At 45.1% G+C, this 27229-nt stretch overlaps 1 protein-coding gene across 1 annotated transcript in view; it reads left to right on the top strand.

The window, feature by feature from the left end:
• The first annotated feature begins 1122 nt into the window (after positions 1-1122).
• Positions 1123-27229, top strand: part of ptgir (prostaglandin I2 receptor) — a 28042-nt gene continuing 1935 nt past the window's right edge. Inside the window, exon 1 of the mRNA XM_061218285.1 lies at positions 1123-2681. Within this exon, the coding sequence (XP_061074269.1) occupies positions 1857-2681 (825 nt within the window). The 5' untranslated portion in view covers positions 1123-1856. The remainder of the gene's footprint in view (positions 2682-27229) is intronic.

Genomic DNA, 27229 nt, shown 5'->3' with positions numbered 1-27229 from the left:
AATCAACGAAAAGTGAAAAAAAAGAAAAAGAGTTTGAGTCAACCGGCCTGCGAAATTCACAGTAAACATGCTGTGCTGAACCATGGAAATGCGTTTTTGCGCAGTTTGCTCACATTACGGATGGACCTGGCGCTGCGTAATTGTCTGGATACTAGACGTGACTGCTTGAATTGGGATCCCACTGGGTGAAACTATATTCTAGCTCCCATACCTATGTTGAATATATACGATACCGTTATTTCTCCTTTATCAATTTGATCCAGGCCACTGAATTATTTTCATTCAAATTTTAATCTTGTATATTAAATGGTGGAGCCAATTAATTATTTGCCAATGCCACTAGTGAACACAGAGCACAACAATCTGAAAAAAATAAAGAAATCGTATATAATAGCTATAATGAATTATTTATATAACTTCGGGGGGTAAAATGTGAAATCAGTAGCCCAACAGAACATTTTATGTTACAGTGACACCACGGGGTTTCTTGCAAACTTAAAATCGAGGAAGAACGTTTAACATGAGATTTTTACATAAATATTGTTTTCTATAGGAGCAATAATGGTGTTGTATCTACTTACATGCAAGTTCTTTGACGTTCTGTTTAAATGTTGTGCACGTTAAAGTAGGGCTACATTCAGATAATAAAAATAACAAATGAATTCTACGACCATAACACATAGCCTACTTATGCAAACATTTTTCAACGAAAAGATAGCTAACAAGAACTCAATTTTTACAATAACGTCATCATTCAAACAAAATCATAAAACAAAAATTAAAAATTAAAATGAAATTGCAATGAGAGGTACAGTTGAAGTTGAACAGTAGCCCACTGGTAATTCACAACAACTAATTTACAATAATGGAATTCCTTCCTAATTGTTTGTACACGTAATACAATTGAATGAATCGGTTAACAAGAGAGACAAGTGAACAGCATGTCCCCACTGCTACAAAACTACTTTCGCTCTCTTGAAATCAGAACAGCATGACTGCCGAAACACGCCGTCTTTTAGACGCTCATTCACGTTCCGTAAATGCACGCCCACGGACCATGACTCTTAACTCCAACTTAACCGAGGCGCACGCCTCATCGTGAACAGACGTTATACAGTCAGCCAGAAACAAGGTGCGCTCGCAGAACGAGCTTTCTAAACGACTGTGAGGTAGACAGAAAGAGACGTACAGGGAGAAACAGAGGAAGCGATAAAAGAGGGAGAAAGAGTGATGGCTATCATTACGCGCGGTGGATTTTGTTAGTTTGTCATGGCATGAGGACAGTTTAATGTAAGAAGAACGGCACATGCTTACATTATAGGACTCGAGAATTTGTAAGACGACAAAGTTTCTTGCTTTTATTTGAAGAACTGTTAGAACGCATCAAGATCCTTGAACGTTTGTGAAGTGGAAAGGAAACCAAGCGCAAGCAATCAGTTATGTTTTTACCGGTGAAGAGGAGAGAAAATAAGGAGGTAAGGAGTCAGTTAAGTACAAGCGCGGAATATCTCTACAATGAACCCGGGAGGATGGGAGAAAAAAGGTTGTTTTAAACGTTTGTGTGCAGAGAAGAAAAAAAAAGGCTGATAAATTATAGCATTTGTCGAGCATTATGGCTTCAAGTAACCTCTTCACTCAGTGGTCCTAAAGCAGTCTCCGACTCGGTTGAGGACCGCTGGTTCACGCGCTCTGCGCGCAGTTGCCGGCAGAGTTTTATGATTTTTTCCGGCAGAGTTGCAGAGAGGAGTAGGGTATTGCGGTTGTTAAATGGAATAAACCGACAATTTCCCGTCCCTGTCTTACACTCTCGGCAGCAGGCGCAATAAGCGTCTTGCCGCATCTGTGTTGCGGCAACCATGCTGCACAATCAGACTTGCGAGAACATCACCGTGGTCCATATGGACGGGAACCCGGTGGTGAGCACGCTGATGTTCCTGGCCGGCGTGCTGGGCAACCTAACGGCACTGGCCATCCTGGGGGTGCACCAGAAGGAGCGGCGGGCCAAGACGTCGGTCTTCTGCATCCTGGTGACGGGCCTGGCGCTGACGGACCTGCTGGGCACCTGCTTCCTCAGCCCGCTGGTGTTCGTGTGCTACGCGCGGAGCGCCTCCCTCCTGGGCCTGTCGGGCGACTGGCGGCTCTGCAACCTCTTCGCCTTCGCCATGACCTTCTTCGGCCTGGCGTCCATGCTGATCCTGTGCGCCATGGCGGTGGAGCGCTGCCTGGCCATCAGCCACCCCTACTTCTACGCCAAGTACGTGCGACGCAGCTTCGCCAAGGCCACGCTGCTGCTCATCTACCTGCTCACCTGCGCCTTCTGCTCGCTGCCCTTCATGGGCCTGGGCCAGCACAAGCAGTACTGCCCGGGCACCTGGTGCTTCATCAAGATGGAGGCCAAGGACGAGGGTGCCGCGGTGGAGCGGAACGTGCTGGCCTTCTCGCTGGCGTACGCCACGCTCATGGCGCTCCTCATCGCCGCCGTCTTCCTGTGCAACGGCTCGGTGATCGTCAGCCTCTGCCGCATGCACCGCAGCCAGCTCTCCCGCCGCGGGTCCGTGCTGTCCAGCGGACGCAAGCGCAAGATGACCCTCTGGATCGGCCAGGGCGAGGAAGAGGTGGACCACCTGGTGCTGCTGGCCTCCATGACCGTCATCTTCGTCATCTGCTCGCTGCCCCTGACCGTGAGTTCCCAATCGACTCCCACACACGCACACACCCACACCCACGGTTTAGGGGCAGTTCTGGCTGCGGTGTGTAGCTGGAGCTCTCAGCATAGGCCTGGAGTCACAGGCTGCTCCCCCTGCGGTGTTCAGCTCATGTGAAAGCTGGATGGAAATCCCAGACCCTTAGCCAGAGCCGACGTGTTTGTGATGTTTGTGATCTAAGTGACATTTTAACACACTGTGTACACAGCCTGTGGATTGAGATGCCTGTAGGTAGAACCAAGGAGCCACCCTGACCCTGTCTGTGCTTCTTTCTGCTATCATTCTTCATCCACAACCACCTATCACCCTCCGCTCTCAATGATTGAATGTGGTACACTGTAGACATGGTCAGGTGCATGTGAAGTGTTTTACGTTTAGACCAGGGGTGCCCGGTCTTATCCGGAGTGGGCTGGTATGGGTGCTGGTTTTTGTTTTAGCCAAGCACTAAGACACCTGACTCTACCCTAAAAGTAGGGTGTCAGACAGTAATAGCAGTCGTCTGGGAGTTGGAGGGTTGCCGGTTCGATCCCGCTTTGGATGTGTCGAGGTGTCCCTGAGCAAGACACCTAACTGCCAAATGCTCCTGACGAGCTGGTTGGTGCCTTGCATGGCAGCCAATCGCCATTGGTGTGTGAGTGTGTGTATGAATGGGTGAATGAGAAGCATCAATTGTACAGCGCTTCGGATAAGGGCGCTATATGAATGCCAACCATTTACCTATCAAGGCATTGATTGTTTATTCAGTTGAATCAGGTGTTGCAGTGCTGAGCTAAAACAAAAACTTGCAGCCACACTAGCCCTTTTTTGATAAGAGTGGAAACTCCCAGATTTAGATAAATGCCCGTTGCTGTGAAAAGTTCCAACTCCTTTGATTATGCACAATGTACTGTTCCATGTTATCTTGTAATCGCCTACGCTTTTTGGGCGAGTGTGAGTGTTCCACTTAAAGAGACACTGATTCTCATGTGAAAGATGGTTTAATATAAATACAACCAGTTTGCCCAATCAAGTTTGCCTCCTTTGGGATACGAGTGTATTTTGGTGACAGCGCTGGCTGAATGTTTTCACAGTGATGCTGGAGTTTTCCCAGCATGCTCTCTGTTACATATTCCCCGGGGTGCGGGGTGGGGACACCCGGTCCTCCCAGCGCACGCAATTTAATATGAGACCTTACAATACAAAGATTTTGGCTTTTCAGCAGGTATTTATTTGGGTCTCGGGAGCATTGTCACAATCACAATCACAATCACAATCACAATTGCACGCTCTAAAGTTGTATTATGGGTGTGCATGCTCCAGTTACTAAAAAAAGATGGGCCTTTTGACTCAGAGCCGGTTTAGGAACAGGTAAAGTATGTGCTGCTCTCACCCTGGAGAGCCGCAGGGTTGGTTCTGGTTTCCAGGGCTGATTTTCAGGGCTGCTTTCAGGTCAGATTTACATAACAGAGCCATAATTTTGATTGGTTGTCGAATCGACAGGTCTTGTCTTAGCAGCCAAAAAAGCCATGTCTCTAGAAAACCTGCCGGCCCAGGTGAACCGGAATAAGGTACACTCAAGGAGCCCCAGCCAGGAGGCTCCTGATTGGCTAAGGGCCGGGGATGGGGAGTTGCCTGTCTGTCATAACCACAAAGAGTTCCGTTTAACAAAAACAAACAAGACATTTTTTGCCGTTTAAAGTTGCAGTACAAAGTGCCAAATTTGTAGGCTGATGTAGACCATAGTTTTACACAACCACAGTATATAAATCACTTTATTTAGTGATTAATGAGATTTATGATTATTGTTACCCTTCTTGTGGTATAAGTGCTCTACACTTATACTTTTTTATCTACTGGGCTGACGGCAGCACCTGCTCCTTGTCATTATTTGAGAGAAAGCTACACTGTAGCAGTATCCAAACAGGTAAAGCTTTGATTGAGCTATAGCCTTTAATCTAAGAAATAATCCGGACTGTAATTGAAGCGTCGAGTCAGCTTAAGTTATTAAAGCTTTAAGTTAAAACCGAGACAGGCTTGCGGAACAGTGGCCCCGGGGCAGTGAGGGAACACCCACCCATGCAGCTGCTTCCCTATTCAGAAGAGCGTGCTGACCTCCAGGCAAACGGCTAACGCTAGTCATTTAGGGAAAAGGGTTCATTTTCCACGAAAGGTGTTCCATAGCACGTGTGCAGGTGGTCCCGAACAAAAGCTCGGGCGCCACAATCCCGGTCGCACACAATGATGTGGCCTTCGCTGGGCCGCTGTGGGCGTCAGCGCACACATCGGAGTGACGCGGGAGGAGGGCGAGGGGATTAAAAATGAGAATGCCACATGTTGTGATTCCTCCCCGGCTCGTGCCCTGTAAACAAAGCCAGATAAAAAGGGCTTCTGTTACCTGTCTGACGGCCAGGCCGGAGCGCGTGGACCCAGACCTGTTACGGAATATCACTCTGCACCGCGCCGGAAAACAAAGGCTGCCTTTTGTGTCACAGTTTCCTGTCGTGGAGGCTGTGTCCTATTTACTGTATGCTCCATACATTAAGTCAGCTGTCACAGACCATTGATGTTGCACGGAAAGACACCACACACGGGGAGGGAGGGGGAGGAGAGAAAGAGAGATCATACAAAAATGATAAGGAGGAGGGGCCACACAGAGGTGCAGTGAACTACAGGCAATTCTTCAGGGCACGAATGGAAATTCCGCAGAGATATTAGGAAGTATTTCAGAGAGAGTGGTCACTGTATGGAATAGCTTGCCAGGACATGTAGTGGAGGCAGAAGCACTTGGAATTTTCCAGACCAATGCATTCTGGGATATGGGATAGACTCCAGCTGGGTCTAACGAATGGATGGACCATGGTAGGGCATTCACCAGGAAATGGAACTAAAGTTGTGGTAGTTGGAGGGTATGACAGGAAGAAGGATGAGGAAGAGGTGGCTGGGCTAGCCGGCCACAGCGATTGGGAAAGACTGAAGGCGCGTGTGACAGACCTGTCAATGAGTTCCTGGGCATCACACTTCCTTGTTCTTTTAATCATTACGAAATCTCAGAATTTCCATGATGACACACAGAGAGATTAATAATAATAATAATCATCATAATCATCATCATCATCATCATAACAACAACAATAATAATACTATATTCCACGTCTGTCCAGAATAAAATTACGATAAGTAAAAAAAGAGTATGGTTTGAATATGCTTGCACAGCCGGCAGCTGTCCTGCTCCATTGTCTTTAGTTTACATTATTACAGTAGTACTGTATTATCCTTATCCTCGTGAAATATTTACTTGAAATTCCTCAATTTTTTGGGTCAAATGTGGTGCGCTTAGCTGAAGTTTAAAGCGCAGGATTAAACCTCTAGACCACAGATTGGCGTTTCAGCTGGAATAGCTAAATCTGAGTCCACGGCTTTGGATATCTGCTCCAGATCTCTGTGGTCTGACTCCAGCGAAGCACACTGCAATTGACCCCGTACGTGTTTTTTAAAATGGAGCGTAGGTACTGCCTGGACACATGCAACCAATCAATTGCCCTCACAAAGCTTATTTGTAAATATGAGGGATGTCCAACCAAGTCCTTTACCTGGGTTTTAGTTTTCTCCCAGTGCACTCGCAGAAACCCTTAACAGGGTATTGCACAGTGACGGTTTGTATTCGTTTCATGGTTGTTAGCCCTGTCGTCGGCCAAGCGACATTGTCAAAATGATCTACCTCTCTGTGTTCCATGGTGTTTTACACTCAGATGCAGGCAATGACACTCTTACTCCTTGAGGGAGTCTTTGGCCATTGGAATTTTGTGTGTGGACACCATGCCAAGATGTCTTTGATAACTAATTAATGGGCTTACTGTTGGTTTATTTTCTAGACGGACTTTGGGCAGCATGCCAGCGTTGGAAAACTCTCTTGTTAGGACTTTCTTTTCAAGGCGGGATGAGAGATCTTGCTTCTGCGTCATGCATTTACATTTTAATTCTCTACTACTTATCTGTGGCTTTCAACCCTTTTCTATTAAATTCAGTTCAGATCGATTCAAATTGTATTGTACTTTTCGCAGTCTCTGTCTCAAAGACGCCTTACAGAGGAAAATAATGGAGCATTGTGCAGCAAGCCAGGCTTAAGTCCCCAAAAAGTAAACACTTGTGGAAAAAACTCCCCAGTGGGAAGGAAAATACTTGAACTGTGCTTAGCAAAAACTCCCAAATAGGAAGAAATCTCAGGATGAACACGGCTGTAGAAGGGGAGCCCATCCTCTGCTGGCAGGCTCGATGAAATCGTATCTTTAGGAATAATTGACAGGATTTAGTAACCACGGTAATATAAGATAATTGACTTCCACCACTCATCAGTCAGAATCATTCCACAGATGTTGAAGCATTCATGTGAATCACACATGCAGAAATTGCCATGAATTAATAGGTAACTAATAGGCGCCATTCAGTCAGGAATTTTACAGGTGTGCTTCAGAATATTTGTCGAAGTCCACGTTGTCTTTCTGCAGTTCTTTTCTGCCACTGTGGTCGTAACAGATGGCAGATAGAGACAGAGAATAGATTCTTTCAACATCTTCTTTACACAAACCACTTGCCTCTGAGATTGAGCTGGCGATAACATCAAGTGCCTAAATCCTGTGCGTCCTTAAATCTTACTTCCTTTCAGCCTGATGGGCCAAAAGTCATTGTTCGCCTTGCTTTAATGGCTGTGAGGTGTCTTTCAAGCAGTGGGTGTAATGGAACGACCTCCCACGCCAGGAGACGACTGAGTTCGTTTCCAAAACACGCGAGACGGGGGGCCCAGGAGCTGGGTGGAGGTCGCTTAGTCGATCCTCATACCCTGCAGCAGCTGTGTTCAGCTGTCGGGCCATGGACCCGTTAACGTGGGACCGTGCCGTTGCCATAGCTGCGAACAGGTTCTGCTGCGATCCATGTTCCGTCCTGCCGGTTGCCCCGGGAAACAAAGGCCCTTTTTATGTTGCGTTCAGTCGGCATTGCTCAGCTCAAAATGACGTGTTCCTTCATCGAACAGAAATGAACGGTTAGCGGTCTGCTTGAGGCCGTGTGGTTAACTGGGAGAATTCTCACTCTGTGAAAAACGGCTCTCCTCCCTCTCTCACTCACCCTGCAGCCACGGTGGATCAGAAATCAATGCAGAAATCAATGGCAGAGAAAAGTGCAGGGCTAATGTGCTGCTGTGGGGCTGGAAGCAGGAACTGAGGCTGATGAATCCGCTAATGACCGATGTGCACCTGTCTGTTGCAGAGCTGCTAGCTAACAGCGTGCCCAGGGCTTTAATGACTGAGCATTGGACTCACATTAGTGGACTAATTAACAGACATACTGGACATTTTTCTGAGCACACGGCCATATTTCAGTTTCAAATGTGGGGGTGTGCAGGGGTAATGTGAGTGTGGGTGGGGGGCTTTATGTCAAGTAAAAGTGCAGGAGACATGTTCCCCCCTTCCGCCCCATAAATTGCACTATGGATGGGTCAGATAAAGACTGGAGGGGGTTGGTTCTAGGCCCTCTTTTTGTCTATTTTGAGTACACCAAATACCAAATACCAATACCAATACTCTCTTGTGTGCTTGTTTTGCACACGAAATGAGGCCTGGCGAGTCACAACACTTTTCACAGAGATTTTAAAAGTAGATTGAGCTAGCGCAGTTAAAGATGGTGATTTGATTGTATTTTGCGAACGGAAGTGGCAACACGAGAACCGCTTTCATCCACTCACAGCGTATTCCCTCACGCACAACGCTGTCAGCAAGGGGAAATTCTGCTGGATCAGCGTCCATTATCGGAGTAGGTGTCAGTGGGGGAGGGAGAGGCGTGAAACCGCAGACGGGTCGGATCACCGTGCAGCAGTCAGTGAGACTCTGACTACTCGCCTGACGGCCAGCCTCTGATAACACATTGAGGGGTGCGACTTCTCCCGCTGAGGGCTTGGCCATGTAGCGCGTCTTTCTGTTTTCGAACGGAGGCCTGGATTCCCATGCTACTGACACAGCGGGACACGTTACAATGGGAACCAGGCTGCTCTGTCAGTGGTCTAATTTAGCTCTAATTGCCATGCTTCTGCAGATGCAAACCAGCTGTTTCGCGAAACCCCCACCTTCGCCACAGCCCGGTATACGCGAGGGCAAAGATACACAACTGCTACTTGTTTGGGTTTTTGTCCTAAATTTCTGACAGCGCTGAAATCAGCTGCCTGGGTGGGCTGGTGGAGGTACTTTCTTAATAGGCACCATTTTGGCCTTGCTGCGTGAGAAACTCTTGTGCCAACTGGATTCTTCAAGGGCCATGTTTTCTGCCTTTATTCTTTTGAATGAGGGGTTGGGAAAGGGACCCGGAAAGTGGACGGCCCTTCTCCAATTCTTCTCCCGTGGCGTCACCATCTTCCGCTCGCAAACTTGTATGCCATTCGTACTCTATGGGTTCAGCACAGGGTGAGAGGTATGTGTAATCTTTCCAGGGCACTATGGGGTAATGTCTGAACGCAGAGGAACACCAGAACCCTGCTGGTACAGAGGCTCCAGATAAATCACATGCCCAGACAATAACCTGCCAGAGAGGTAATGGGCAGTTTTGCGGGGGGGTGGTGTGGGGGAGGGGGGGTGTTGGTAATTCTACAGAGCCATTATCCTCATGCAGATGGCCCCCATGGAGAACAACTGAATCACTACTCTGACACAGCGATCAATTATGAACGCATCCCAAATGTTTGCTTTTTACCAAAGGACTTCACCCTAATCCTCCCGCCCCTCCTCCCCACTTCCCCGCCCTGGCCACCAGTCCCACAGTATCGCTGCGTCCCTTGCCATTTCATTACGTGTGTCTGGTTTAACCCCACATTGCTCCAGGGGGGATTGTCCCCTGCTTATTCAAATCCTCTGTTAGTCGCTTTGGATAAAAGCATTTGATAAATAATATTTAATGTCTACATCTTAAAAATACCCCCTCAACCTGGCAACCCACATAGTGTAATCCATCTAGCAGCTGATTAGCTCCACAGCAGCCTTATGGGGATTCCATTTCCTGGAGACTTCAACAAACATATTGTAAAGAGCTGAAAAAAGCTAAGTTTGGGATGGTCTCAAAGCCCCCCTGACCAGAATACACTTTAAGGGTAGGTAGTGAAGGTGGTTGGAATTCCCCATTCCTTGTACAGTTCACAGTGCATAAGGGTCCCATCTGGAGGGGCACCCTGCCATTACAGCTAACACCTCCTGCCCACTCCCACACCCCTCCACTGCAAAGAAAATTGTAAATTGATAAAAGAGGAAGATCGGAGCTTAATAAATCTAAATTAATGAAATGAAATCCACACACAATCCCCGTCAAGCAACTCGCACACTATCAACAAAAACACACACACACACATGCACACACACACACGCACACACACACAGTCACACACGCACGCACACACACACACGCATGCATGCATGCACACACGCACGCGCACGCATGCGCACACACACGTGCACACACGCACACACACATACACACATGTGCATGCACGCACGCACACACACACACGTACGCACGCATGCACACACGCACGCATGCGCACACACACGTGCACACACGCACACACACATACACACACGTGCATGCATGCACACACACACGCACGCACACACACACACACACATCCTCACTCATTTCCTGTCGCAGTTTGTCTAGTCAGAGCAAGACATGCATGTAAACATCCCAAACACAAAATCAAACGCACTAAAATTATGAACACACAAATTTGAAACAACCGCAGTTTGGTTGTGCTTATTTGTTGTTTTGCATCGCTTAAGACTTCAACAGGTATGACTCAGATTACAAAAAACATGATTCAACACAAACCACAGTGACGTGGTGTAGAATTCTGTGGAAGTCAGCGGAAACGGTGTTGTCAGTCACAAGCAGATTTACAGCCTTTGCCTGGATCTCACCCCTCACCACAGCAGACAGGACTTTGAGGCAGTTTGTGTTTTTAATTCAGTGATGTTCTCTGCCGCAGGTCTCTAGATGCAGATGTGAGCATAGCAGTTTCCCTTCGCAAAACTATGCATTTTGATCGCCGCAAACCCATGATTTGAATATGTGGAAATGGAGTCTGCTCTCAGTCTCAAATTTGTCTTTGTGTTGTGTTCAAGACCAGGACCCCGTGGCTTTCAATTTTCTTTCCAGAACTGCCTTAAACCAGCTCATACAGATCCAGCTTTGCCTTTTTCATATTCTACATATATAACATGCATTACAAAGTATGTCCTACAGAATGCTTTCCCTGGGTTTCAGTAATACACAGAATGCTTCTTTTTTTTACCATGTCTATGGTTTTTAACACTTCCATTGTAGTTATTTATAAGTGTTTTCCAGGAGAATTCACATGAATTTCTGGCTCCAGTTTGACACATATGTTGAAATATATGGGGGGTTTTTTTTCTGATAAGTGCACTAGCTGTTTTGCAATGACACGACGTTCCCTCTGTTCATGTTGCTTTTTGAGTCCTTCTGGGTGGCAAAACACAACATTTTTCTACTATTTTCCTTGTGCGCTACATTAATCCCAAAAATGAGCAGCGTTTTGATGATCTACAACCAGCAGCAGTGATGTCACACACTTCCACCCAATCAGCAGCCATAGTGACAGACAGTGCCGCCTGATCTAGATTTCATTTTACGGCTCCCCAACCCGACATTATAAATACAAATATTTGTAATATTTGTGCCGCCTCACAGCAAGGAGGTCCTGGGTTCGAATCCCGGTCGGCCGGGGGCCTCTCTGTGTGGAGTTTGCATGTTCTCCCCGTGTGTGCGTGGGTTTCCTCCGGGTACTCCGGTTTCCTCCCACAGTCCAAAGACATGCAGGTTAGGCTGATTGGTGGCTGATTGGAAGCTGATTGGAGAGTCTAAATTGCCCGTAGATATGAGCGTGTGAGTGAATGGTGTGTGTGCCCTGCGATGGACTGGCGACCTGTCCTGCCTTTCGCCCCAATGTATGCTGGGATAGGCTCCAGCCCTCCTGCGACCCTGTTCAGGATAAGCGAGTTAGGATAATGAATGAATGAATATTTGTAATAATTAGGGGCCCCCCTGGTGGTCACAGGGCCCTGAGTGGTGGAGCCCTTGTTGGGTCGAGCTGGCTCTGTGAGTCAGTGTCCAAAACGGTCACGTTTCCGTTAAAAAAAAAGGAAGTTTTTCCTTTTCCATCCCTTATCGTTTCCCCAACACAGCCATTAGGCCATGGCTTATTAAGGGCCTGATCCTTATCCAATTACAGTAACAGCTGAGGACGGAAGGTCTAAATAATGGCAAATGTCAGGGGAAAAAGGATCATTAGTCCAAAGACCTTTCTGCAGGCGAACTATACCCATACATTGACGAGAATCAATGTGCCTTGCGTGTTGTAAATATCTCTTCGTTGCCAGTCCTGTCACGGCTTAAATAATCAGTAATTATCATAATTTGTTCGTTTTGTCCAATATTTGAATTTGATTAATGGGGCTGTTTGTTTCGATTGGTTGGCCAGTTCATGGAGTAGCAGGGTCACATGGGATTAGTGAAGGGGCAGATCCCTCAGTGACAGGAGAACCTATGGTCAGGGAAGGGGAAGGATGGCGATCACAGGGGCAGTAGCTATGGCTATAGACCTCACAAAGTTCTGGCTCTCTGTCTAAACCATTGAGGCCAAAGGCAGATATTTTTCAAACATTTTCCCAAAATGTTCCCAGCTAAAAACCTGTTCTTGGATACTGTCGGACAAAAACAAGTTCTTATATGGTTTTTTTTTTCTCACCGGTAGTAATATATTTTTAGCAAGTTTTAGAAATTTGAAACCATAATGACCTTGGCTAACCCTGTAGTCATATATTGTTTTCATTTGTTATTGTTCTCAATCTAAGACGTTCTGGTCCCATGTTTCTCATTAGTTTTGTACTTGGTCTGTGTTTACTTTCAGATCCAAATGTCCCGTGTATTTTATCAGCCTGTTGATTTGTTGTACTCATGCAATAGCGATAAAATGTGTTTTATTGCTCAAAAAGACGTTTTCATGGAGAAGAGGTATAGATTGCTTAAATTATAGTCGGCTATCGTGGTATTTTAACATATTTATTAACAGTATCTAACCATCTTGGCAGCATCTTATTTGACCAACGTCCTGGTTTTTAGGAAAGGTAAATATTGTAACAAAAGCATACTTGGATTGGGGTACTGCTCTTGTTCACAAGTAAGTGTAGTTTTTATATCTACATTTTCTCCCTAGCTTTGACAGTGGCACTGCACTGTCTGTTCTGAAATACTGGTTTTCCTTTTTTTCAGATCAGAAAAAAATCAGTGTCAGATCAGTGTCATGGAAATGTGTCTTGATTCCAAATGCCAGAATGGCGAAGAAATGTGATCTAAGTGACTTTGACTGTGGAAGGATTGTTGGTGCCAGACAGGGTGGTATGAGTATCTCAGAAACTGCTGATATCCTGGGATTTTCACGTTCAACAGTCTCTAGAGTTTGTAGAGAATTGTGCGAAAAACAAAAAACATCCAGTGAGCAGCAGCTCTGCGGGCAATACCTAATAAAATTCACACTGAGTTTGTACAGGCTACTAAGAATAATAAAACATTTGTTCCATTTGTTTAACTGAAGGTGTGTCCTTTGCCTGCTGTTCACGCCTGGGGCTAGTCTATCTAGGAATTCCCCTTTAGTGTGCTGGCAGAATACACGTGTACACACACGCACACACGCTGTTCCCATAGTGAAAGCACACATTCATTTTTAACGCATTTATTCCCAACTCTTCAAGGATTCAGTGACCTGTAACATATTCAAAGACAAGTCATTCACAGAACTAATATGGAGATATGATATGTCATAGTAGTAAGAGCTAAAAAGCTGGCTGAAGGCAAGGAGTATCTTATGAGCCACCCTTTCTCCAGTGACTCAATAACAACTGCAGATTTGAATGGGGAAAATACCTAACAATCAGTGCCCATATCAAATTCTGAAAACAAACATGCAATAATATCTAAAGTAATATCTTTACTGTAACAATGCCAAGACACAAATCATCTACTGTAATGCGAGATTATCCACCAGGCACAAAATGTACAGAACAGGATTTATTGACACAAGACACACGTTTGGACTTCAGTTTCAAAACTGCGGATAACTGCATTCAGGCATTCGAGTTTGGTCCACTTATCCAGCTATTCTGGAAAGAGAATACACCACTGTCTGCCATTCCGGCTCGCAGTAGGGCAGTCGCTTAGTTATCTCTTTTAACTGTTGCCAAACAAAAACAGAATTACTCAGCTGGAAAAGCAATGATAATCTCAGTATATCTTAATGGTTGTTTTTGGACCACATTTTAATTGAAAATATAACAGCATTCCCATAAAATCTAATAAAATCATTAAATTAAATTTTGAACTGATGCAAAAATAGTAATCTTCGATCATAGAATAAATATTGTACCTGACACAATAACCTCTCGCAACATTATCCTAAATGTACCGATCCATGCATGCATACCTTCAAATTATAATTGGAAATGTATTAATTTAATAAATAACAGAAATAATAAGATATACCATACACTACAAGCTTTCCCTTAAACCAACAGCACTCTTGTTAAATAGTAGTTTTTATATCTTATCACATACTGTCTGTTATTGTGGTTCTTGTTTCTTATTTGTCAAATAATTTAAATATGAAATGTTAATGGGTGATGGATGGTGGGGTGAGAGTGTTGTTGTGTTCATGAAGTGGGTATGGGGGTTTAGGTTTTGAAGGGTGACATACCGTACATAAACATTCTGGTGGTGGTGGGTTGAGAATTAAAAAATAAATATCAATAACTGAAAAAGGCGGCATGGATGGTGCAGTGGGTAGCACTGCCGCCTCACAGCAAGGAGGTCCTGGGTTCGAATCCCCGTCGGCCGGGGCCTCTCTGTGCGGAGTTTGCATGTTCTCCCCTGCGTGGGTTTCCTCAGGGTACTCCGGTTTCCTCCCACAGTCCAAAGACATGCACGTTAGGCTGATTGGAGAGTCTAAATTGCCCGTAGGTATGAGTGTATGAGTGTGTGAGTGAATGGTGTGTGTGCCCTGCGATAGACTGGCGACCTGTCCAGGGTGTATTCCTGCCTCTCGCCCAATGTATGCTGGGATAGGCTCCAGCCCCCTGCGACCCTGATCAGGATAAGCGGGTTCAGATAATGGATGGATGGATGGATGGATAACTGAAAAATGGAAGCACACTTCAGTCAGCACAGCACAGATCTCACGCACAGTGTGAAGGGCAGCACTGTAGCATGGATTGGATTGTGTACAATGTGAGCTGTGTAACCTCCTTTGGATAAGCTCTGCTAACTCGCTAAACTCTAAATTCAGGCAGGCATTTGAACTGCGACAGCACAAAGCACGGCACTGCGCAAGACATAACACTTCAGACCAAAGGTTTCTGGCGTCTGCAGGATTGTAGGGAAAGGCACCTGTTGCATAAGCTCTGGTCAGAAGCACGTAGGTCTACAAACAAATGAGTGGTTCTGTTGGTATGTAAATGCTTTTGGGGGCCGTACAGAGAAAGACAGCAGTCAGTCCCACTGTGCGTGTCGGGCAGGTGACCGTGGGAACACAGGGACCAGGGAATGCAGAGTATTGCTGCACCTGAGGTCAGACTGTACAACAGGAACCACCCACGGAGGATGACCTCAGACTCAGGGAGTTTAAAAGCCGGTAGATATACAGTTGTGTCCACAGCTGCAGTTCACTGGAAGACCTACATGAGGAATCCCAAGGGGGCTTTTATGGGAGACAGGGGGGTATATATCACACACATTATTACACTCAGAAGTGGTCCTTCTTCTGGAAGGCTTCAGTCCAAAATACAGTGTCACTTGGCAGTATTTCACACTCACAGCGCTCAGATCCATTTCCCCCCGTGGAAGGTCATAGTCCATTTAAAGTAGTGCTTGTGGAAGCACTTGGTTTGACTAATTTCTCACCACAACCAAGGTGCTCCTCTAGTGTCAGCTGTGGTAAACCCAGGTTCTGTAGAGATGCACTGTTTCTGGTTTTAATTCTGGCTCAAGTCCTGGTTCACTCTGTTGGAGCTATTTATTTGACAGCAATTTGAGTCAACTGTCAGTTCAGGAATACACCTTGTTCTATGACCCATTGCAGTCTTCCAATAATACATTGCTTTTTTAAATTGTATTAGGTCTGTCCACAAAGAGCTCAGTTACCTTTTACAGGGATTACTTAGGGAATGGGGAGGGAACTCAAATGATCATGTAGCCAATCAGATGATTGTTCCATTGCCCCTTTCATATCTATACTGAGTAAGGACCCCAGCTAAATGTCTCATCCAAAGGATAGCACATTCTAGAGTATAGTGTACACAAAACTGTGCTGGAGCATTCAATTTATATTAGATCCTTACTGGCCAACCATCAGAGTCGACCAGTAAGGTGGCCAGCAGAGTGATAGCTCTCCCAGGTCCCAGTCATATCCAGGTACTAAGCCAGCCTACTTCTACTTAGCACCAGCAGCTTGCAAGGTGGTATAGCTGCTAGCAGAAGGGCTATACCTCTCATGTCCTGTCCCCTTTCCTGGTCATAGTGGCATGGGTTGAGAGATGCCTCTCAACCAGCAGATCATTGACAACTGGAACAGCAGGCAACTGAAACTGCCGCCCAACCAATCGATGGATTGACGAGGCCTGTAATGCTGCTGCAGTCCTTTCAGAGGAGAAGGCTAACTAGGCTGAAATGGGTTGGTGTTTGCTTGCTGTTTGTTTCCTGTTTCCCTTCATTTATGAGAGGTTGAGGACCTCTATGAAGACCCAGGGGCATGTGGCCTTTGAGAGAGTTAAAGATCCAGCAGATGTGCATTGGTTAGTGCTCTGTCTTCATTGGGATTCCATAAAAAAGCCCAGAACGACTCACGGTGGGGCACTAAAACCCATTTCTGGATGACAAAAAAAAAAAACATTTGTGAGGAACATGCAAGCCATCTCTGTGGTGTTCCACATGATCCAATCAAATGCAGATGGCCAAATGACATCATGGCTAATGTTATTGTAGGCAATATCACTTTTTCCACTTTGCTCATTGTTTTAATGCGCTGGAATGTGGTTTATTAGGGCTCCTAAGTGCTTATTTTTGGGATCTCACATGATTTAGAGAAAGGAAAGTGAGATTTCTAAGAGGGAGGAAATGTCTGTGGTCGCAGATGAACACAGGTGGACATGTCAGAAAGTCCGTTGTGTATTTTTATAGTGTTCAACAAACTTCACCACAAGCATGAATTTGTGTCATTTTGTGCTGCTTTATACACCACTGTCTCCTGTGAGGAAGCTGCTGTCTGCACCCATTACACTAAATTACATTTAATTTAGCAGACACGTTTATCCAAACGATGTACTTTAGAAAACGGTGCATATCAAGATCGCACAACAAACAACTGAACACACCCGATAAGGTACGATTCACATAGGACTAGTTGTTAGGCTATGAACATATGTCTAGTACACAAGATAGATGGGATCCCTATCCATCGATAGATAGAACCCCTTCCTCTTGACCCACCCACAATCCATTTAATGAGCCTTCTTTCCCTCTCAACAGTTTCACAGCAATTGATTTCCCACCTTTTTTTATCTTAGAAGTGGACAAAAGGCTGATAGGGTGGCCTGTAGCTTAGTAGTTAAGGTAAATGACTGGGACATGCAAGGTCGGTGGTTCTAATCCCGGTGTAGCCACAATAAGATCCGCACAGCCGTTGGGCCCTTGAGCAAGGCCCTTAACCCTGCATTGCTCCAGGGGAGGATTGTCTCCTGCTTAGTCTAATCAACTGTACGTCGCTCTGGATAAGAGCGTCTGCCACTCATGTAATGTAGCGAGAGATGAGAGATGAGCCGGCTGGCCAGTGCCCACTTCTGTCGCTGTGGCTGGAAAGTTCTCGCTAACCCACAGACGGTCGCGCTGAGATTAAGAAGTTTGCCTGAGCCTCTTATCGTCTCATCCACCTTGAATTCCCTTCAGCCTTCAAGTCTTCCGCTGGTTTGAGAAAGGGAAGAGAAAAAGAGGGGGAAGAGCGGGGGAAAGTAGGCAGGATGGAAAGAGCTGTGGACTCGTCCCGGGAAAGTGAATCCAAAAAAAGAAAAGCAATACAATAGATTTCCCGTTTCTGCCAAAAAATGAAAATAATGTTTACCCAAGAATACACAAATGCGAACTGCTGCAAGGATTGCGTCTGTTTTCCACTTACTCATCCTTTAATACCCCTGCTGAAAAAAAAACAGTTCAAGATACGTTTTGAAACAGCTGGTAGAATCTGAATTGCCTAGATTCAGATGTACACACTTGTTTGAATTATATCTTAATTGGATAATGAACTTTGTTTGGGAAACTGTAAACGGAACCCCAGAAGTGTTGTTTTGATGGATGTGTTAAGAACACACCAAGTTAGCCTAGATTCAGTCAATATTTCCACTTCACTTAATATTATAAACACCTCTGCTTTTTCCCCAATAAAAATTTCATTATGTAATTATACAGATTGGTGGCAAGGCACATTTACAAACTCCACAATCTGTACATACCAAAAGCGGGTTTCCCCAGGTTCATTTCCTCAGAGTGCCGTGCTAAAGAGCCTTTAAACTGTGGCAGTTTGCCTCCGGTCGGCCTTGCCTGTTGTTTGTCATCCTCCTGCATTGGGGGAGGGGTGTGACCTCTGACCCCTCAGCGTGACCTCTGACTTTGTCGCTTACACACCTGTGACCGTGTTGGTTCCTGGTACTGGTTTAGACTGCGAGTGTGGTGCTCCCAGATGCTGATTGAATGTCCCGAGGGCTCTCTGTGGACCCACATGGCCTGCTCTCGCCCTTCAGTGTTTCTGAAGGGTCATCTGGGACCTTTCTGTCCACCAATCAAGAGCTAGCCCCCTGATATCGGGAAGTGACCTGGTTATCTAACTTCCTGTCATGTCCACAAAACAAGAACGCGCACTATGAATACGAGAAAACTGGGATGATGAGAGCCTTATAATTTAGCATTACCCCTCAAGTCGTATCATTTTGCTCAATGCTTAGTGAGTATCCTGTGTTTAAAACCAGCACGCAGACCTGATATTTGATCAAAAATTTCCCTGCTATGCAAACGCCAAGGACCTGCCTACTGCAACATTATTCATCCCAAAGTCAGCAGCAAATATCCTCCTCTGTTCTCTCTGTCTTTTTTCCTCTCTCTTTTTCCGATGAGGTTGTTTGTTTACCTTTTTGCTCTCGCATTTCCATCAATTAAGCCTAATGCTGGCAGTCATGTAAAAACCGCACAAATGTTTACCCAACAATCAACACTCTTGAAAAGGCCTTGCTTTCATCAGTGCTTCGGTAGGGCTGCCAGGACAAAGAGAGTCAAAACATGTTCCAAAAAATGAATGCTATCGCAGATGTTTCTCTGGCTGGATTTGTTGGTGGGGTAAATTAAGTTAGTGAATAAAGTTTTAGAAAATGCATTTTATCTCGCGCAGTACAGTGTATACTTTTCTGTACATTATATACTGAATACATCCTCTGCCCATTTAACAAGGTCTCCCCCATAAAAAAGACTATATATCAATGGGATGGCCTTGTAGCATGAATGTTAAGTAAAGTAAGACTGGTTTTTTTAACCTTTTAAATATATTTCATATTGTTGATTTTGTTGTGTATCTGACACAACACAGGACGTTACTGGACTAAACAGCCTAGTCTTCCAAGGACAAATTACGCTGTGTGTTTAGCAGAGGTAGCGGGATCATTTATTGGGTGGTTGAAGCTGGATTGTATTGGGTAGGTTCAGCCATGAATGGAGGGCCCTCCTCTTCACAGTGTAATGTAGACATTCTTTGTGATACTATGCTTTGTACTGTAGTATCCATGGGATAATAATCTCCCCCTTATCCATGGGATAATAATCTCGGAGCATCATCACAGTAACTAGAAGTTGGAAGTGTGGCAGAAGAGCGCGTTGTTTCTCCATGCTGGACGCTGGAACTTTCCGGGGTTTTGACCCATTTCGCTTCGTTCCTGTGTGTAAAATGGAGTGTTGTGCTCTTCTTTCTCTATAATTTGTCCATGTTCTCTCCCTGGAAGCCATTTTCTCTCCGCTTATCTCAGCTCCAGATGTGAAATGGAGACACAGAGCCAGGACCGTTTCTCTGCGTGATCAACCTGAACAAAAAAAAGCCCTCTGCACATTAATGCTTCATTCAATGACTACAACTGCTTAATAATAAATGGCTGCTGTAGGAGATTAATTCGTTATAATTAATATTTCATCTGTGCAGGACGAGCTCAAAAGCAACGGTGCTCAACGTTTATCCGCTTTTATTGATATTCTGACCCAAATTGCTTTTCCTTTTTGGAGTTCATAAATATTGAACACTGTTGTCAAATGGAATAATGGCTGCTGATTTCCATGCAGTCGATGGTACAATGAGACGATGTGACTGGAATCAAGCCTAGAGAAAAGGCTGCTGAAGGATAGGAGGGAAAGCCACTGCATCACCTGCATTATCGAGCATGCTACGCGTTGGCGTGATTTTTTTGCAAAACACAGTGTGCAATGTTGGGTGGACCACCATTGCAACATGGGCTATGGTTTTCAGTTCTGCCTTTCGTATTAGTCAGTTCCTGATTCTCATTTTAGGCCACAGGTCAGATAGAGAGGTTTGTCATCTCTGAAAGTGTGAGTGGTGACCCCTTTTAAGCTTTCCAGCCTATAGGGTAGTGGTAAATGTACATGACTGGCACCCGCAAGGTCGATGGTTCGATCCCTGTTGTAGCCACCATAAGATCCACACAGCCGTGGGGCCCTTAACCCCACATTGATACAGGGGGGACTGTCCACCTTTTGGGTAAAGGTGTTAGCTAAATAACGTGTAATGTAATATTCAGACAGAGTTACCGTGGGAGAAACCTTTTTCTGATCGCAGAGCTTGTAGCCTGTGCCACATTTCATCTCTCAACATCAGCAAAGCAACACGTCTTCTAAAGCTACTCGCCAAAAATAAACACTGCATTCGTTTCACTTTCATCAGATTGTGGCCAGCTTTCAAACCTCAGAATAATACGACAGAAAGTAATGCAGAAGCAACACGTAGTGATGGAAGGCTTTTGCAGAACGCTTTAACCCGGGGATCGGTTATTGTTATTCATATGCATCAGGACCTAATTTCAAGTTCATCTCACATTTTTTTTGCATTGATTCACTCCGTATTGTCATGCATTCGCCAACCTCCACTGGAGTCAGAGAAGAAACCAACAGTATTATGTAATTTGGCAGGTGAACACATTTGGGTGGTAGTGACTAGTTTAACATAACACGTAGCTTGATCACTTATGCAGGTTGAGCAACATGCCTTGCATTTTACATGCTATTCATGGACAGGAAGTTTTTCTGGCACAATTCAGGTAAAGTAATGTCATTACCGTCATTGAGAGGCAAAGCGCAAACAGCCACACCCTGTATTTGAGCCAGCAAGCTTTATTTGAACAGAGTTTTTTTTTTTTTTTTTTTTGATGGACACCACACGCACACAACTGTGCCAGTTCCCTGCTGTCTCCATAACTCAGCCGACACTCCTTTCAGGATTGATCCTGCACAAAGTGAGCTCAATTATGCATTACTGTAGATGTAGAATGAGAGCTTAAGAGGTATAATGCCACACAGAGGGCGTAATAGTGGATAGGGAGGAGGTGGAGCCGTCTGACTGATATCTGAGAAGTGGACGCTGTGCTGACCAGTAATGGCTCAGCTCTATTAACCGCGGTTTTAGAGGGTATTGATCGCTGCGCTGGCTGAGATAGTCCAGCTGCCTGTGGCTCCAGCAGGTTTGGACGACTCAACAGATTCAATACCACGTTCCTTCTTGTGAAACAGGAAACAGAAAAGGAGTGGGAAACGTGCAACCCCAACAGCTCATCTTCCATGACCTGTCTCTGTGGTCGAGTGGTCAAGTGGCAGGCTGGTCTGACTGCACTCTCTGTACCATGATCGCTGGCAGTTCTGGTCGCTGTCAGGGTAACTTGCACCACCTTGACTCAGGGGCGACAATGGCTCAGGTGGTAAGAGCTGTGGTCTGGCAGTAGGATGGTTGCCGGTTTGATCCCGCCCTGGGTGTGTCGAAGTGTCCCTGAGCAAGACACCTAACCTCCAAGCTGGTTGGTGCCAATCGCCGTTGGTGTGTGAGGGTGTGTATGAGTAGGTGAATGAGAAGCATCAATTGTACAGCGCTTTGGATAAAGACGCTATATAAATGCCAGCCATTTACCATTTACCGTAGAGTTTGGCCTCCAGTTCCAGGGCCTTGGAATTGAATCGTGGTTCTCCGGTGTCAAAGGTGCTCGAGGCGTGAGCATGTTTTACTTGGCATCCACGGCGAATATTTATTTATTCTATAATATTTATTCTGGGATAAGGCAGACACGCCCTCCCAACAAAGAAACAGACCGCGGTCAGAGGAGGAAATGTAAGGAGGGAGGTGACAGATGAGTGGCAGAAAGATGGTTAGATTACAGAGGGGGAAAATGGCGTGGGTACGGACACAGCTCACCATGGAACGAGTGATGTAACATGTAGGAGAACACAGATGTGGCCCAGTGCACATGTGAACACACACACACACACACACACACACACACACACACACACACACACGGGAAAGTACTTCAACAGCAGCCTCCACAGAAGGCAGGGTCCATGGAAACTCCGTGTTGTGAAGCCAACCTGGAGTGGGCGGAAATGCGTGTGTCGATTCACTAGCTATTCACTCGCTGCATGAGCACAAAAAACCCAGCCAATAGGATCACAGGACAAACGGAGGAAGTGATGTCAGGCGACTGACAGCAGAGTCTGCGAGGGGTGTATGAGGGTGGGCTTGGGCTCAGACGTGCCGTCATTAGCCAGCGAGTCCCCTTTGAGTCACGGGGCAACCCTTCCGTCTGGGGCAGCAGCGTGACTCGGTCTGTGTCCATGACTCCCCCAGCAGCACAAGGCCTAAGCTCGGGCGCTGAGTCACCGGCCCACTCGGGATGCAGCGGTGAAAATTTGGAAAAGGAACCAGGAGAGTTTTGTTTTTCCCCACTGGAAACGCCTCACTCTCCCCGTGAGCCTTTGCTCCGGGACATGATGGGAAATGTCCCGGTCTCCCTCACTTACAGTAAGCCTGTGCCAATACTGATCCCAGGGATTGGGGGAATAATGAACATCCTGTACAGTGGCTGTATCCTGAACACAGAGCTCCCCCCCCTCTCCCATCCCTGAATTGGTGGAATTGAATTGGCAAAAACGGAGAAGGAGAAGGACCAGGTTAGTGGAGAAGGACCAGACTGGTCAAAGCTGACAGGAAGGTGACAGTAACACAATTACCACAGTGGTATGCAGAAAAGCCTCTTTGGACGCACAACACGTCAAAACCTTTTAAGTGGATAGGCTACAGCAGCAGAAGTCTAAAATAAGTCTAATAAATTTAGTCTAATAAATACCTAATAAAGCGCTCATTGAGTGAACCTGTAGTCCACAATGTCAACACATGAACCAAAATCAACACAATCTACAGTTGCTTTCACACAAAATCCAAATCACTAGCACATTTGTGCACAGCAGTAAATGTGTCTCAGCACGCGATACAAAAATCGATGTAGTCCCGCCCAACTAAACTGAAATGATTTGGTCACCGCAGACAATAACAATGGCAATTGAGTAGAAATCTAGTACACATAAACAAAATGGACCAATCAACAATCAGTCCATTGTCAACTATGAAAGAAACCGCCAGTGAGTTGGTGTTGTTGAGGAAGTGTGAATGCAATGGTTGAGAAATAGAGAAGACGAGAGACAGCAGAAATAGAGAAGACGAGAGACAGCAGAAATAGAGAGGAGCAGTACAGCGGGGGCCCACAGGGTGTCCGGAGAACAGGAAGGAAACTGTGAGTGTGGCTCTCTCCCTGCGATGGGGCAATTCCACACCTCACCATCAGACCTTACACCATACTGTGAGCGTCTAATAGCCTTCCTTCAGACCATGCATGGCACACTTCCTCTAGAGAGAGACTTGGTGGGCCCAGACACATTTTCCTGTACTGTTTTATTGGTTTATTTATATATTGTATGTTGGTTTATTTTACATGCACTGCAAACTTTATTTATTTACAGTCATTCGTCATTATAATTTTTGTATGATGAACTGCCGTGAAAGAATAATGTAAATTGTTCTCAGTAAAAAAAAACTCAATTTTACTGAGTGAAATATCATTTCTGCTTTTGTGCCCAACTGTTGCTTAAAGTGAAGATGATTTACCATGAAGGAGACCACAGAGAAGGTCATTAAATAGAGCATGTGCTCAGGACATATTTACACGTATTGTTAGATTTGTATGCACCTTTGTGAAATTATATATATATATATATATATATATATATATATATATATATAGATTATAGAAAAAAAAATGTCATTAGTGGCATGCATTTGATATTTAGATAGCATTGGTGTGTTTTGCATTTGAAATGTTTCATTTTGCAAATAGTGAATCGGTTCAGAGGGCTTTGTAAACTGTTCTGGGAAAGTGGCTTCAGTTTAAAAAAAGCTTGTATCAATAGAAAAATACTGTAACTTGACCTGCCTTATTAAATATCTAGCCATAATGTATTGTGTGTAAAAACTGTAAGCTGAGCATCTGCTAAATGACTTGGTGTAATGTGTCGCAAATGAGTGCAGTGCCTGACTGCAGTTTGAGAACAGTGTTTGTGACGTGTATATGAACGCAGTGTGCATTTGTGCAGTGTGTATTAATGCAGTGTGTTTGTGCAGTGTATATGAATGCAGTGTGTGTGTGTACAATGTATATGAACGCAGTGTGCATTTGTGCAGTGTATATTAATGCAGTGTGTTTGTGCAGTGTATATGAATGCAGTGTGTGTGTGTGTGTGTGTACAATGTATATGAACGCAGTGTGCATTTGTGCAGTGTATATGAATGCAGTGTGTGTGTGTGTGTGTGTGTGTGTGTGTGTGTACAATGTATATGAATGCAGTATGCATGTGTGCAGTTTATATTAATGCAGTGTGTTTGTGCAGTGTATATGAATGCAGTGTGTTTGTACAGTGTATATGAATGCAGTGTGTTTGTGCAGTGTATATGAATGCAGTGTGTTTGTACAGTGTATATGAATGCAGTGTTTGTACAGTGTGTATGAATGCAGTGTGCATGAATGCAGTGTGTTTGTATGGTGTGTGTGAATGCAGTGTGTTGACCACATAAGTTTAAGCCACAAGATAAAACACTTTGATAAATCAATCAATGAGTGATTATTTAAGGAGTGGTATGGCTCTTTATCAAGTGTACCCAGAGTTCCTGACCAGGGGCCGATGACTTGAGCCTGTATGTGGCTGGGTGTCCTGAGGCTGACAGGTCTTCCCAGGCCCTTGTGTTTATGGGGGCTGTTTTTGACAACACGTGGGAGGTGTCAGAGTAACCGTTTGTTCCAGTGAAGACTGTGTCACTCTGATGGCTACAGCCTACGCATGACTTTGACTTTCTCTACCATTGCCACAAGACAAGACCTTGTATGGATTTGTTTCTGATTCAGCTATTTAAAATTGAACATTTAACCTATTGTTGGTTATTTAACAGTTAAGCTTTCATTCAGGTTAGTGGTTTAATATTAAGACTTATGAAAATGAATTTAAAAAAAAAAAGGAATTTAGAGAAATGTGTGTGTTTCAACATCATGCTCAGATTTCCGAAGACTTCAGTGTTCCTAATGACCTTCATTCGCCACGTGTTCGGTTCTCTGAGGTTCTACTGCATGTAAAGAAACTGCTGTAAGAATTACACAGTAGCTAATTATCTAACCTGACCGTATGTATGAAATTCACACTATTTGAGTTGAGAAGTGAAAGCAGTGAAAGCTGCTCTTTGCCACACACAGTACACTCCCCTTCAGTGTGTCCTCATTTGGTTTCGCATTTTCGTGTCCTCGTTTGGTTTTGGATTGAAACCTGCAGCCCTCCTCCCTACTTACCCTTAACTTTAAACAATGGCCAGGCCTTTATTCAACAATCCAGAGCACACAGGCCAGTGTGCATACCTGGCAAACAGCCCAACACTACAGATAAGCACCATTCATTATCATCAACTGTGTATTGGGCATGCAGAGTAGCACCACTGACAAAGCATTTTTATTGTTCCTATGTCCAGCTTGCCAACCAAATTCAACACGTTCCTTGTGTGTGTTGCTATTCTGTAGGGCTGACTGCTGACCTAGCTTCTGTCAGTCACAGAAGCAGACACGGAAACCTGCCAAACACTCTGAGTCACACTGCTTCAGAACGCTGAACAACCTGAACACAATGTTTCAACTCCCTCTTGTCCAAACCCCAAACACTGGAATTCTCTGTAGGTTTTATCATTTGGTTGAAGTCTTGGAATAACCAGCAGATACATGCCCCACAAATGCAGACTGACAAACAATATCCAAGAGTGTGCCAATGGCGACAGGACTGTTATGAGACACTTTGACTACAACGTGCTGCACTGTGCCACTCGAACCCCGGGCAGGATTCAGTAAACACTGAATGCCAGCGGTGTTCCCGGCACTTGGCCGTTCCCGCCAGCCTTTTGGCACAGGAGTGTGATGCCACCAGCCTGGGAAAACATGTGCAACTCTTTATCCTTCAAACAAACTATAATCAAAGACTCAGAGGGACAGCTGTAAAACCTCCCGAGAAAGAACGCCCTTTCATTGCGTCACTGCAGGAGTATTGGCCTACCGTCTCCACGACAGACAGACAGACAGACATGGCGGTGCTGAGTTCCTCTTTTTTGCTCTTCTGGCCTGCGTCCGAGTCACTTGCCCCCAGTGCTGTTACGACATGGTGAATGTTCATTAGCGAGTACCAGCTCCTTTGAAGAACACACAAGCTGCGTGATGGTGAAACGCCTTTACATTAAACAAGAGTACATCTGTCCTGTGGGGCCTCTCATTTCCCAGAAAAATTTGTTTCCCCCCCCCGGCTCTCCAAAATCAACCTGAATAATCATGTGTGGCAACAAGAGCTTTTTTCCCGGCATGCCGTTCTCGTATAAATAATGTATTTCAACATCTCCCCATATCAGTTCATCGAGGACACACCTGCCTGTTGACAGAGATGGAATATTAGCTTTCAGCTATGTTTTCTCCCAACCACGATCATAATGTACACAAACACAGCAGGTTCTGATTTTAAACTTGACTCTAATTGCAACTTAAAATGATATACTTCTTTGTTGCTGTGAAATAATACTTTAATGAGTTTCAAAGATAACATTTTAAGAAGCGCAAGTAAATTCATTTTAGAAGAAATAAATGGCACGTATGAGGGGTCTGCTGTCAAGGGGGCTGAAATGAATGCAATCAAAATGAGTGCCTGTAGGTTATGTCTGAAAACAAACATCTACAACCAATTACTTTATCACGAATGAGTTTTCGCAGATGCGGACTTTGGGCCGTTCAGAAGAGCGA

Source organism: Conger conger, chromosome 13 (assembly GCF_963514075.1).
Source record: "Conger conger chromosome 13, fConCon1.1, whole genome shotgun sequence".
Taxonomy (NCBI): Eukaryota; Metazoa; Chordata; class Actinopteri; order Anguilliformes; family Congridae; genus Conger; species Conger conger.
This window is presented reverse-complemented; position numbering and strand designations above follow the sequence as displayed.